The 15,379-nt window shown below is 35.5% G+C and overlaps 1 protein-coding gene across 1 annotated transcript in view; it reads left to right on the top strand.

The window, feature by feature from the left end:
* Nucleotides 1-15,379, top strand: part of LOC150108802 (proteasome subunit beta type-2-like) — a 121,730-nt gene that overhangs the window by 89,160 nt on the left and 17,191 nt on the right. Inside the window, exon 4 of the mRNA XM_090403329.1 lies at nt 12,225-12,387. Coding sequence (XP_090259455.1) covers nt 12,225-12,387 — 163 coding nt within the window. The remainder of the gene's footprint in view (nt 1-12,224; nt 12,388-15,379) is intronic.

The following is a 15,379-nucleotide window of genomic DNA, read 5'->3' as shown; positions in this document are numbered from 1 at the left end:
TTATCAAGGTGATTTTTCTTCCTCCCAAGACTACATCTCTGATTCAACCTATGGATCAGCTGATAATTGCAAATTTTAAAAAACTTTACACAAGGGCACTTTTTACCAGGTGCTTTAAAATGTGTGAGGCTACCAACATAAGCCTAAGAAAATTTTGGAAGGAAGAATTCAACATTGTCATAGCAATTAGGCTAATTGTAAAGGCTTGGCAAGAAGTAACAATGAAATATCTCAAAGCAGCATGGAGGAAACTGTGTCCTTCCTTTGGTAATGAAGAAACTTCAGATGAAGGACACAAATTGGTAAAGGATATTGTGGCAACTGCTCATGATCTTAACTTGGAAGTAGAGGAAGAAAATGTTGAAGAATTATTGGAGATGCATGACCGAGAAACTCACTACTGACGAGCTAAAAGAACTGTTCAAGTAGCAATGTGAAGAAAAGGAAATGGAAATTTCATCTGAAGATGGGGATGGAGAGAAAGAACAAATTACGACTGCTGAAATCAAAAATGTTTTGGCAAAGTGGGAGGAAGTTCAAAATGTTGCTATGAAATGGAATGCAAACAAATCTGAGGTTATCAGAACTGCAGATTTATTTAATGAAAAGTCCATGCAGTTTTTCAGAAACATTTTAAAAAAGAGGCAGAAGCAAACAACCTTAGACATGTTTTTTACAGGTCAATTTGTAAAAAACTCCAAAGTGAGCCCAGTTGTCCTTCTGGTGAAGATTGATAATTAAAAACTGTTTTCATGAACAATTCATTTTATTAATGTTAATTTTTTTGTAGCAAATACATATACTGTATAATAAATAAATGATATTTACCATATTTTATGACATTTTAAATGAGTTTTATCTGCATTTTTTATATGTACTATGGTTGTAGGGAGGAGATGGAACAAATTAATCGATTTTCAATTAAATCTTATGGGGAATCACGCCTTGGATAACGACGGTAATCCTGGAACGGATTACCGTTGTTAACCAAGGCACCACTCTCTCTCTGTGTGTGTGTGTGTGTGTGTGTGTGTGTGTGTGTGTGTGTGTGTACACACACACACACACACACACAGGTATCCCTCGATTAATGCGGTTAAATAATCCCTCGATGTTGCTGCGTATATCAAAATCGCGTTAATCAAATCTAATAAACAATAGTAAAAATTACAATTCGTCCATGATTGATTACTGTATTAATAATTCATAGGAGGAATGACAGCTCACGCCACGAGGCTTGCATGTTTTTGTGTGGTAAATGTAACCCTGTGGAGCTTGCGGCAGTAAAAATTACGGCGTAGGTTGCAGTATATCTGAGAGATACATTCATTACTAGTATGTGCTAAAATGCAATAAAACATAAAGAAAAAAACACTGCAAATATAATACATGATGGTACAAATTAAGTGGATATTGAATCCAACATTATTTCATAGCTGAATATAGAAACTACAAGAGTTTTGTGCCGAATATATAGAAACTAAAAGTTTCGGTGGATGCACGTATAAGCCACCTTATGGGCAACTCGTAATAAAGGTGGAGCAAGCTCCAGATCACTTTCCTTATTTTCCATAATGTAAAGCACATCTCCTAGAGGAGATGTATGATAAATAAGCCTTTGGCTTTCTATTTCAGTAATACATGATAGTTTATTTATTTTCAGGTTACAATCTAAAAATTATTGAACAATGAATAAAAAAAAGCAATAACTAAACCAGACTATACTTGACATTCGCAGTATCTCTCAGATACAATTTATTGTCAAATATCACAAACGTGTTAAACCAAACTGACAGCAAAAATCAGTGCGGAATATCACTCGTAACATACGAATGCACAGCTACTTGTGACCTCCAAGCTATACAGTGAATTGTGTAAGAATATTTATATTAAACATTTTGCATATATCTGTCAGATCAGCTGCGATATCTGCAGGGTTAAAGGTGCATTAATCAAAACTCTTGCCGTGTATATCAAAGGATTTCCGCAATTAATTTCGCCGTGTTAATCAAATCCCACGTTAAGCAAAGGATACCTCTGTGTGTATGTATATATATATATATATGTGTGTGTATATATGTGTATATATATACAAGCTTGATTTGCTTCCTCAGCCTTAAGTAAAAGGTTGGTTATATTCCACTAATTCGAGCCTTACCCAAGGGCCTATGAGCTGTGGAAATATCTTCTGAATATGAATGTGCTGAACAAAGTAGCCTTTTACAGCTGCCCACTTTTTTGAGTGCTTCTATATGTTTTGAGGATGGCACCTAACGCACCTATTATTATGGGAACAACTGTCATTTTCTTTTGCCGAATTTGTTTAACTTCGACTTGCAACTCACAATATTTTATAATTTTTTTCAGTTTCTTTTTCGTCAATTCAGCTATCTCCTGGTACTCATGTTTCGATACACACACACACACACACACACACACACACACACACACTGATGTCTGGTGAGAATGAGACTTTCCCAGATTTTTGGTAAGGAGGGGCAGTCATTCCAGTTCAAATTAGGATGATACAGCACTCTCCTTAAACATTCAAACTTGCAATTGCATCTGTGGAGTAGGTGCAGTTCTATAGCAAAAGATTCTTTGGTCAGTCTCAATCCCAAGCTGTGCTTGGCCAGATATCGCACATTTCTTATTAGGTAAGACTGGTGTTCTTGCGATCTTTTCACTACAGAAAGTGCAATTTGCCCAAAATAGAAGAGGCGTATCATGGGGAACTTGGGAGACATCAGGTAGGAAAGAGGAGATTGTTTATCTTTAGGAGAAGGAAACCATGAGGAGAGTTTGTTAATTGGAAAAAATGTAGGCACTAGGTTGTTTTTTGAGGATTCTTGAAATTGGTTCAGAAATATTTGAAATGTATATGGATTGGAACTCTTCATACCCTTTCAAAGGTGTGAGCAGACTTATAGGAATCAAAAACACACAACAAAACTAAAAGTTAACTAAAATTTGCAACATACATTGTAGTTATGTAACAGAAATACGTTTGTTTAGAAACATAGAAGTTATTTTATTTTGATTTCATCTCCAGTTTTGGAATTTTGTTTTTCGGCGACATCACTAGCTCATTACGGTTGTCAGGTTCGAGACTGTTCTGCAATGTACTCTAAATCTGACTCCTGAAAAATCTAGTTTAAACATCATCTTGTGTAGTTAGTTTATTTTTATTGAATGTAAATTTATTTAACTAATTCATTGCAATGTTTTTTAAGCATCGATTTTCATAATATTTATTACAGCAGTTATTGAATTTGGTATAAAACATTATTATATATCTCAAGTAGAGGAGGTAGGCTATTAAGGGTTTTTAATATAATGATTTGGCACGTTTACTGTAGGAGAAGATTTGGTGGTAACTTGTTCACTTATCTATTAATGTAAAGATAATGATGGACCAAGGATTGATTGTTGTGGTACACCATTGGTCACCTTAAATCTTGCAGATTCCCCCCCCCCCCCTCCCCATGCACTACTTTGATATTGGTCAGTCAGCTATTCTCTTATCCAAGCTAATAGTTTATAAATCAAACCTGTATCAATCTTGTATAACATCTCTAACTCAGCCACAAAATTATTATGAAATGTGATCTTCCCTTAGTAAACCCATGCTGTTCTTTACAAAATATAGATTTGCTACCAACCTATTTATGTGCAAGAGCTCATAAATTTTCCAAAATCTTCACTGCTGCTTCATAGATACTGATAGGTCAGTAGTTTGGCACATTAGTCTTTGCACCACCTTTGTACAGTGAGATTATCATACATTTTTTTCATTGCTGTGGGATCTTGCCTATCCTGAGACTTATATAGTCTGCCCAGAGGCATAGCCAGTTCAGCTGAACACCCTTTAAACATCCATGCTGATTTTGCATCAGTTCATACAGCAGCTATAATACCTCTCTCATACATCTGAATTTTTTCATTCACTGATGAGGTGTCACTAACCTCAATGTTGCATATACTAGGTTTGATAATTCTTAGCAAAATGGGCAGTAATTAGTTGAACACCATCTTCTGCATTCACTTATACAGGGTGATTCAGAACTCTTGGACCAAACTTTATGGGATGATAGAACACACCTAAACAAGTACTTTTCATCATACAATGCATGGTCCGAACTCAAGTGGTGAACTGCTAGGGGTTAGCAACTACTGTGTCAGGAAATGAAGAAACAAGAATGACAGAGGAGATTTGAAACAATTGCAGAAATTACAGAACATAAATTAAAGAATTTTATTGAACAAATTACAGAAACTGTAATTTAAACTGAAACACCTTACAGTTTCTGTAATAACAAATTACAGAAACTGTAAGGTGTGAATGCAGGCTTCACACCTTCGACGTAGTGATTGGCGTACATTGACGAAAACACCTGGCATTTCTCGTACAGCGGCAGCATAAATCCTGGCAATAAGGTCCTCGTTGGAATCTATGGGGCTATCGTCGATCAGGCTTTTCATATGGCCCCGTAGGAAAAAGTCCAGATATGAGAGATCATGGCGGCCAAGCGATGGAACCACCCCGACCAATCCATCATCCTGGAAATGTTGCATCCAAGCCATTCTGCACATCCATGCTGAAATGGGGTGACGCTCCGTTGTGTTGGAAATACATACATGTTTGTATATTTGTTGGAACAGGGTTCAGTAATTCTGGCAAGACTTCTTGTAAAAATATGAGGTACGTTCTCCCATTCAGTCATGCTGGCAGAAGGTGTGGTCATGTAGGATTCCAGCCCAAACATTTATGGAGAAACGCCACTCGTACGAATGTGGGCGTGTGGATTTCTGCACATCACACACTTGATAATTGTGGGTGTTAAAAATACCCTCAGGTGTAAAGGTGCATTCATCTGTGAATAAGACATGTCCATCAAAGTCCGGCTGCAGGTGTCAAGGCGTGCACCCTCTGTGCATGGTAGGGGTGTAATTGTTCGTCTCGTAGAACTTGCCGCACCGTCAATTGGAGCACATGCATGGGAAATTGCTCGCGTGCTACATTTGGGACGATCTGCAACCCTATGTAGAATTTCCTCTAACATGTGGTGTCCTCGCACTCCTTGCATGTCCTGTATCCTGCATGCCACTGACAAAGGAGCCCATTTCGCACAGATACCGGTGCAATTGCTGAAAGGTTTAGCGATCAGGCACACGTCTGGTCGAAAAGTGCTCTTGGTACAGTCTTTGGGCTTTCCTCGCATTCCCATCCACAGCTCCGTAAATGAAATGCATGTCAGCCTTCTCCTGATTTGTGAAAGAATGAATCCTTTTTGCACTCCACGGTAGAAATAATGACGACTGCAAAAACCAGTGCTTATAAGTGTTCGTTTGAAAGCGCCCTCTAGCGCTTCACTGCTTGAGTTCGGACCATGCATTGTATGACAAAGTGCTTGTGTACCATCTGCATTCAGTAGTTATTCTTTACATTTTCTTTAACTTGCAGCATAACATTTATTATTATTATTAAGAGAGACTTCCAAGGTGTCAGGGACTCATCAAGGGAGCCCACACACTACATGCACCAGCTATCATACTTTTTTCTTGAATTCATTCACACCACCTGCACACACATCTAATGGCAATCCATTCTAATCACTCATCACTCTATGAGACAAAAATCTAGATCTCGCTCCCTTCTTATCAGTATTCATTCTCAGCTTCCAAGGATGCCCTGTTGTCCTTTCCCCACCTTCCATAAAATAAAAAGTTCCATCAACTGAAATCCTGTATGATCCTTTCAGAAGTTTGTAAGTTTCAATCATATCACCCCACATTCTCCTGTTTGCTAGTGTCTGCAGTTTACAAATTCTCAATCTGTCTTCACAATCAGCATTCCACAATCCTGATTTTTAACTCTCCTTTGCGCTCTCTCTCCACTGTATAAGAATCACAATGGAAATTGGGAGACTATATAGACCTGTGCACAGTAGTCCAAATGAGTTCTTATCAAGCCTTCTGAAGAGACATAATGATAGTAATTATTATTATTACATGAACCTCCAGGGAGTCCAAAGACTCATCGAGGGAAGGCACCTACTCTACAGCTCTCTGTCTTGACCACTAAACTCACCAACTACAAAGAACTGCAACTACACCAATGCCATCTACCACCCACCACTAGTATTTTCACAGACAATCATAAACATCCATACCCATGGCAGGATTTGTTTTCGCAGCCTTTTGGATTCACAGCCCTAGGATCAGCTTCAAAAGATGGAGCTAATCCTAGCATCATTTTTCTAATCCAACTTCTAAATAGATGACTAATGCAAATTATCTCCTTTTTTACTTGAAACATTGCATGACATATCTCCTGTAGCCTTCCACCATAAAGGTTTCTGGTCATGATAGTAGTCCATCAAGAAGCTGGTCTTGTTTCTTCATTATGGGCATGAAGGCAGGAATGGAAGAAAGTATGACTGATGAGCAGGAAGCAAGAATGATTGTAGGAACAAAAGAGAACCTGACTGACAGAGCAAAAAAGCAGGAGCAATTGCCAATTCAAAAAACACCATGATTGCACAAATGCATGAACTGAAGAACAAAGTGATTAAGATGAGAAATGAGATCAGGTGTATGTAAAAGAAATTACATGTCAGGTGGATACAAACAGAAGAGTGCAAAAGGATAAAACAAAAGATAGTAGAGAAAAAGAAGTGGCAAATGATTCAAGAGTAGCACTGTATGAAGAGTTTATTATTAAAGGTGTGGTGGATGACGAGATATTTATTATTTATAGAGAGTGGAGACAGTAATCTTCTGAGTTGTCTTCAGCTTACAGAGCCAGTTTCTTTTCATACGACTTAGCTTTCTGTACAACAGTTGCGACTCTTCTGGCTTGCACCTTATATTTCATAATTGATATCGTTCTTATGCACATTTATGCACATTGTATTTCTTCAGCATCATGTTTTTCTTAAGAATGGAATCTCTTGCTTAATAAGATTACACACCACTTCATTCCAACCTATTTATTCTGTTAACTCTAGGGACACATTCTGATATTGCATCGTTGTGTGTCATAAGACATCAGTATAAGTAATGAAAAACAGTTGGAATTGAATTTAAAAAAAAATAGTGCACATGCTTAAATTGGTATCCCTCTATGTATACAGTTGTGTTTTCATGGATTAAAAATGACTTTACTGAAATTAAAATACAGCAGAGAAATTATTGAATATAATTGAGTATAACAATTTTCCAAACTTTTGGAATGTGAGACAGTCATTTTGATTAAGATTAGGTCTATGAAGTAAGGCTTTAGCACTTTCTTTATATAAACTTTATATAAACATTCGTGTTTATATGTGGGTCTATGTAGTAACTTAACATTTTGCCATTGGATCCTGTTGTTAGCATTTTTGATGCACAGCACATGTTGTGCTAGGCCAGATTTATGAAGTTTCATAAGGCAGATGTGGTCTTGATGTTTAGAGATATGTTTGTTTGTCCATAGTAAGACAAGTTGCATGAACATGGTACATGCCAGGTAGCATCATTGGTGAGTGTCTTTTGGAGAAGGTAGCAAGGTGTGAATTTGGTTGATGGATTTGTAGGAATCAATGAGTTGATATTTTCTCATAATTTTTGCCACACGTTCAGAGATGCCGTTAATATATGGTATAGGAGTTCTGTGGAATTCTTGTATGGATCGATTTGTAGGAGAGTGGTTAATTATTGTTTGGGTTGTTAGTGGATTATAACCATTTAGTAAGGCTGTTTCTTTGATAATTTCCAATTCTTGTTTTAGGGATTCTTCAGAAGAACAAATCTTGTGTACTCTGGATACTAAAAATTTTATGATGCCATATTTTTGAGATGGATGGTGAGCTGATGTATTATGGATATTACAACCTGAAAAAGTTGGTTTTTGGTCTATCAATATTTGCATGAAAATGTGCAACTTGCGTAGTATAACAAAGCTAACTGGTGGCCAGAAGAAATCGGTATCAGTGCATTTTATACGATCGTCTTTACGGAATATTTCCAGAACTTGTAGTTTAAGGCACGAAGAAACCATGCAAAGATAATGGATCCATCTTGTTTGCGCTGGATGTGTACATCAAGAAAGAAAATACCTTTTGATGATTCGTTTTCTAGTGTGAACTCGATACGAGGATGCAGGGTGTTTGATTTTTTGTAGAAATGAGTATTCTGTGCGACTCCAAACTGAAAAGACGTCATTAACATAGTGTAGCCACGTTGTTGGTTTTGGGTCAGAGTGGAAATTCTATCTTCTAGGTCCAGTGGTTTCCAGTCTTTTTCCAGTTGCATACCCCTTTTAAACCCATTTCTATAAATTGTACCCCTTGTTTTTAAAATAGCTGTTTTTAAATACTGACAGTTTTGTTCAGTGCATCAAAAGATGCAAGATACAGTCTTAAATCTGTTTTTCCACCATTACTGATTATTTTTCGTGTACCCCTGAATGGCCCAGCATGTACCCCTGGGGGTACATGTACCACCAGTTGGGAACACTAGTTGACAGTTTTGTTCAGTGCATCAAAAGATGCAAGATACAGTCTTAAATCCATTTTTCTGCCATTACTGATTATTTTTCGTGTACCCCTGAATGGCCCAGCACGTACCCCTGGAGGTACATGTACCACCAGTTGGGAACTGATGTTCTAAGTATTCATGAAAAAAGTTGGGTGATAAGGGTAAGCCCATTGCTGCTCCTTCCTGTTGTATATATATATTTTTATCTTTCCATGTGAAGCTTCCCTGTTGTTCCTGATGTAACAAGATAAAATATAAAATTTATATATATATATATATATATATTTCAAAAAATAGATTTAATGACTCCAAGACCTATGATTTTATCATTAACAGTGAAGCACAAGCCACATGAATACAAAACAAGAATAAATACACTCTTATCAAGAAATTTGATAATCTAATAAGGATACAAAACAGATCTGGTCATAGTGATGCCCGTATTAATCCTGAAAAGGTTGTAGTGAACAAATCTTCTCATATGTTAACGGATGCAGAAACGAATATTCTTAGCAAAGGTCTCAATTTTATTCCCTCACCAAAATTTATCCCTAAAGAATCTCTTCTTACAAAAATAGAAAAAGCAAGTTCACTCATTCCTAATCATTTGGCGAAACTTCTTCGTATTGAATCGATTTTTATTATAAATAATGCCAAACCTCCAACAGATAATATTTCAGTGGCTGAAAGAAAAGCACTAAAAAATCTAAAACAGAACAGTAACATTATTATTTTACCTGCAGATAAAGGCAACTCTATGGTCATCCTCAACTCTGAAGATTACCACAACAAAATGCTTCAATTACTTGAGGATAGTTCAATATATTCTATTCTTCAGGAAGATCCTACAAGAGAATTACAAAACCGTACAAACAACTTGTTAAAGACTGCGAGTGAACTTCCTCATAATATTATGCTCTCTACATCCTCTTATCCCACGCATCTATGGAGTTCCAAAAATTCATAAAGAAAACATCCCTCTTCGCCCAATTGTGGAAGGAATTGATTCACCTACATATAAACTTTCAAAATATTTAGCAAAGTACCTCAAGTGTTTCTCCAATAAATCTTCATCTTTCATCAAAAACACCACAGATTTTGTTTCTCATATTAAAGATATTCCCATCGATGATAATGATATTCTAGCTAGTTTGGACATTATATCTTTATTTACTAACGTTCCTACGGACGAGGTACTTACATTACTACAGGATAAATTATCCAAAAAAATGTTCACTTTATTAAAGCATTGCATTCATTCTGGTTACTTCAGATATAAGGACTCCATTTACCAACAAAAACAAGGCCTGGCAATGGGCAACCCTTTGTCCCCAGTGCTAGCTAACATCTTCCTTGAAGACTTTGAAAAGAAAGCCATATCTTCCTTCTCATTTAAACCAAAAGTTTGGAAAAGATATGTTGATGATATATTCATTATTTGGAATCACGGGCACACAGCTCTCACAGATTTTCTTCGTCATCTAAACATCCAACATCCTAATATAAAATTTACTGCTGATACCTTTTTTGGATGTTATGCTTACACGATGCTCTGAAAGATTAAAAATCTCTATGTACATAAAACCTACGCATACCAATAGATATCTGCATAATCTTTCTCATCATTTTCCACCACAAAAACTTGGAATTATATCTACCTTAGGACACAGAGCACGTTCTCTCTTAAATGAACAAGATGAACTACAAAAAGAAATGAATCACCTCACTCTTATTTTTAAACAAAATGGATACTCTGAAAAAACAATTAAGAAACTTCTTCTGAACCCTCCTAAGCAGTGCACAACAGAGACTATTAATTTTAAAGGTAGCATCTCCATTCCATACATTAGCACAGTCTCTAAGAAAATAGCTAAAGTCCTTAAAAAATATAATATCAGGACCTTCTTCACCACACTTCCAAAAATCCGCTCTCTAATCAGCCATCCAAAACCTACTCATCACAATCTTAAGTACCCTGGAGTATATAAATTGTGGTGTGATTGCAATATCCCATACTTTGGTCAAACTAACAAATCTATTGAACAACGCATAGAAGAGCATAAGAGAGACATCTCATACAAAAGATCTCATGCAACTGCGTTATCCAGTCATGTTCTTTTTTCAAATAATCCTAATGATGACCAACAAAGCCACTCTGTATGCTGGAATAGATCAGAAAATATTTTTCGCTGTGAAGATGAGTTTGAAAGGAAAATCGTAGAATCAAGGGAAATCCTACTGAACCCGGTCCACTTAAATAATAATTTAAGTTATAACATCCCAGATAGCCATGCTGCAGTTATTCAATATTGGCGTTCACGTGAACTTGCACGCACAATTGCAACAAACAATGGCACGCCAGTTGGAACAACTTGAAAAATACAACGTTTTTATGTATCGATTATGTGAGGCAATTTGTACCTGTAATTTCCAGTTTGTTTAAATAATTCAATGTTTATTAGTATTCCTTTCCTTTATAAATACCTGAAGAAGGCTGCTATATGCCGAAACTAGTAGTATTTATCATTAAAATCTTTATATGTTATCTCGGTCTTGGAGTCATTAAATCTATTTTTTGAAATGTATAACAACCGAGTAAAAACTAATCGCCACATATATATATATATATATTAGGATAACCAAGTTATTTTATAAACTTGGTTATTTTAACTCCTAATCCCAAGTATGCAAACAATTGAGTTTGCGCCTGAAACAAAGCTCAAGTCTAAAGATGGTATAACACCAGGGCAACTCATTGTAAAGGTGGGTAAAGCTCTGATCACTATTCTTAGTATTTTCCCATAATGTAAAGCACATCTCACTAGAAGATGTATACCCATAATGCATTGCAGTATACATCTAGTGAGATGTGCTTTACATTATGGGAAAATACTAAGAATAGTGATCAGTGCTTTACCCACCTTTACAATGAGTTGCCCTGGTGTTGTACCATCTTTAGACTTGAACTTTGTTTCAGGTGCAAACTTAATTGTTTGCATACTTGGGATTAGGAGTTAAAATAACCAAGTATAAAATAACTTGGTTATCCTAATATACAATATCCCCAAGTTAATAATTTTTTTTAACCTTTCATTCCTGTTGTTTTTTAAATAAAAACAACAGGAATGAACATATTCTAATTTAAGCATGCACACTACTGTTTTTTTTTTTTGAATTCCGTTCCTGTTGTTGTTCTTTACTTGTACTGATGATGTCTTATGACAAAATATTTACATAACAATAAAAAAAGTCATTTACTGTGGCATACATGTTATTCTATAGTTATGGATACCCCATAGGTTTCACTTAAAAAAAAAGCTCTAGTAAAAGCTACTAATATAGATTAAGCATGTCTCTTATTCTGTTCTACTATATACGTAATTGACTGAGCAGATAGCATCACTTTCCCCCTAGTTTAGACTACTTTTGAATCTCATGTTGTTGGAAGTGGCTTGAATTACTGCATTTATTTTCTAGAGCAGACTTGTGGATTATGACATCTAAATTCACATTAGATTTACAACCTTCTATGGATGGAATTGTCATAAAATGTTTTTCAATTTAAATATCCACTGTGTCACATACTATTGGCAAGTTTTTGTGTCAAACGAATTTAGCTAAGCGAATTCTGTATTCAGTAATTTGAATGATAAATTCAATAATCTCATAACAGAAGTCATTTTTTTTTTTTTTTTTACATTTAGACACCATATCTAGTAAACTTGCTCCTTGCTGGTTATGAAGAAGAAAGTGGGCCTGAGCTTTATTTCATGGATTACCTGGCTACAATGATGAAAGTTCCCTATGCAGCACATGGATATGGCTCCTTCTTTACTTTAAGCATAATGGATCGATATTATAGATCAGGTAAACATCATGCATATTTCATTATAGTTACATATCAGAAATTTATTAATAACTAGTTAGTAAACTTAATTTTTTTAATTGTTGCATACTTTTATGCTGTGTGTGTGTGTATAAATAAATCCTGTATATGTGTAACCATGGAAAAATTCATGCTAAGGAAAAAGTACTTAATCAGCAGATTTGAGTGACAGTATTTCTGGTAAATGTATCCTGGATCATCAGAAATACTGTAAATAAATGTAGCCGAAAAAAAAAAAAAGAAGTTTGTATAATACTTTTATTTCAGTGATTGGCATTTCTCAATCTTTAACTAGTTGTGTTGGGACACATTTGTTTGCTGCTTTTGTAATCTAAAAAAGCTTGTACTTCTTATATATCATGCCCCTTATGCCAAGACACTTATATGAAATGCAACTATTTCCCATCTGGTGTAACTATTTTGCACCAGAATGACCTGTTTGTCATTCTGGTGCAATGCAGATTGCTCAAAATTAAAGTCAGATCTGCATGTTCATAGTTTTTGGCATAAGGGTGGACAATATCCTGCCCCCCCCCCCCCTTCTGGAAGAAAATTTTAGAACAAAATACAGGTAATCCTCGTATAACGCGGATGTTAGGTTCCATAGAAATGCCGCGTTATGCGAGACTTAGAATCACATAGAAAACGTAGGATTAGGTTCCAAAATCGTTTTTTTTTTTTTTTTTTTAATTATATAAACAAAAACAATATTTTTATTTAATTCAGGTAATTCATGTAAGTTAAGAAAACAAACTATGAGACAAAAATACATAGTGCATAAATGTTTTAGACACTGTAAAATAAAGCGCATATTTTAATCGTCATCACTGTCTTCAGAAATAATATTTCATAGATGTTCTTTAAGTGGCCGGAGGTCATCACCACTTGAAATCTCTTGGATATCATTTATATAATTCTCATTGCCTACTTCAGCTGGTTTATTATCAAGAAGTCATTTGTTTACCACTATGCTGCAATTTTTTATTAAGTTCATAATATGGATCTAAACAAATATCCAATTGTCTCGTGAATTTTCCCGAACGCTCCATTGAGGGATCATTATCCGTAAAATAACTTCCTAACTTTCTTGCCAAGTCCAATCCTTCTGCTGATTTCTTTAAACTGAATTCTTTAACAGATTCATCACAATCAGAATCTTTGGCAGAACTTTTCCTGCCATTTGGTTTGACGCCATCTATTAATTGTACTAGTTCCTCCTCATTTAAATCTGTTTCTCCATCAATTAATTCACTAATTTTGTTTTCAATTATTATTATTATTATTATTATTATTTGACACCTCCAGGGAGTCCAAAGACTCATCGAGGGAGAGTGTGCCAACAGCATCGAACGATTGGTCACCTTCCAACTACTAACCGCGCTCAAACTTACTTAACTGAGCCATTAGTAGCAGAGGCTCTACCAATCGACCAACCTTTATATCGCAAAAGCCCTCACCAACAAAAATGTGTGCGACATTTATTATACAACGTAGCTCGGCATCCACCGGAGGTACAAAATTTTGTTTCGTACCTCCAGTGGATGTACAGCTTCAGGCCATATTTTTTTCCAGCAGCCATTCAGCATAGAGGGTTGTAATTCCTTAATGGACAGAGAAATAATTTTCACACAATTCAATATTGAAAACTTTCCATGCTGAAGGCAGTGTCATGTTTGGATTAGATTCCATTTTTTTCAAAATTAGTTGGAATGTTCGGTGAATATAAAATGACTTAAATGTTGATATTATTCCTTGGTCGAGTGGTTGAATAAGTGAAGTAGTATTAGACGGCAAAAAAGTTATTTTAATATTCGGATGGCTTAAATTTGTTGGGTGGTCTGGTGTGTTATCTAAAATTAGTAGAATTTTGAAGTCCATATTCTTTTTCTTTGTGCAAATTTCTACACTTGAAAAACCAATTTTCAAACATGGTAGGGTGGACTTGTCGAGCCCTTTCATCGCACGCGGATCGGATAATAAACATTGGTTTGTCATGTAATCACCTGATGAATTACTACAAAACAGTAGAGTAATTCTGTCTTTGGAAACTTTGAATCCAGGAGCTGATCTTTCATTTTTCGAAATATAGGTACGTTTTGGCATTTTTTTCCAATATAACTCAGATTTGTTCACATTGTACACCTGGTCTGCACTATAACCTCATTCTTCAAGGATTTTTAAAAGTTCTGCTGGGTATTTCCTGGCTGCTTCAACGCCTGATGCTGATTTTCCCTGGATTTTAAGATTATACAAAGAAAACTGCTTTTAAAAGTTTTCGAACCAACCCTTACTTGCACAAAATCCATGCTGAGAGATTTCTTCTGAAGAATCTTGATCAAGTTCTTTTAAATGTTTATAAACTTTGAGAGCTTTTTGCTTAAAAAGGTGTCCATCAAAAGGAATATTCTTTTGGTGCAATCTTCTGTCCAAATCATTAGAGATTTTTTCATTTTTTCTATTGGAATATCGTGTACACAAGCAACCCGCTTTGCACTTACCGTTGACCCAGCAATAACACTTTCTCGGATTTTATGTTCATTTTGTTTGATTGTTCAAATTGTTGATTCATTTAAATTCCTTGCAACAACTTCTGGTTTTTCTCCAATTCTCAACCGATCCAAGATTTTAATTTTTTCTTCGAGAGAAATGAATTTCCTCTTCAATGTTGTGTTTTTCCTTTTCGTTGCAGTTTTAGTGGCCATTCCAATAAAAATAAACTTTTACATAAAAAAAAAAACATTACATATGTATACATATGTTTATTTTCTCACCAGAAAATAAACTGCTCAACTTGAGAATAACACATTATGATTTTTAATGCACTTTCCTAGCAGAAAACGAAGACAATTTTCAACAATGAACACTTTATACAGTAGATGGCGAACCTATTGTACTCGTGTCAGAGATGGCACGTCAACGATTTACAGATGATGTTGCGGTATTAACAAAAGATCGCACGACCCAAAGGTAACC

Source organism: Typopeltis vanoorti, chromosome 2 (genome assembly GCF_054136105.1).
Source record: "Typopeltis vanoorti isolate ZY-2024b chromosome 2, IOZ_Tvanoo_1.0, whole genome shotgun sequence".
NCBI lineage: Eukaryota > Metazoa > Arthropoda > Arachnida > Uropygi > Thelyphonidae > Typopeltis > Typopeltis vanoorti.
The sequence above is the reverse complement of the archived record's forward strand: the minus strand, read 5'-3'. Positions and strand labels throughout refer to the sequence as shown.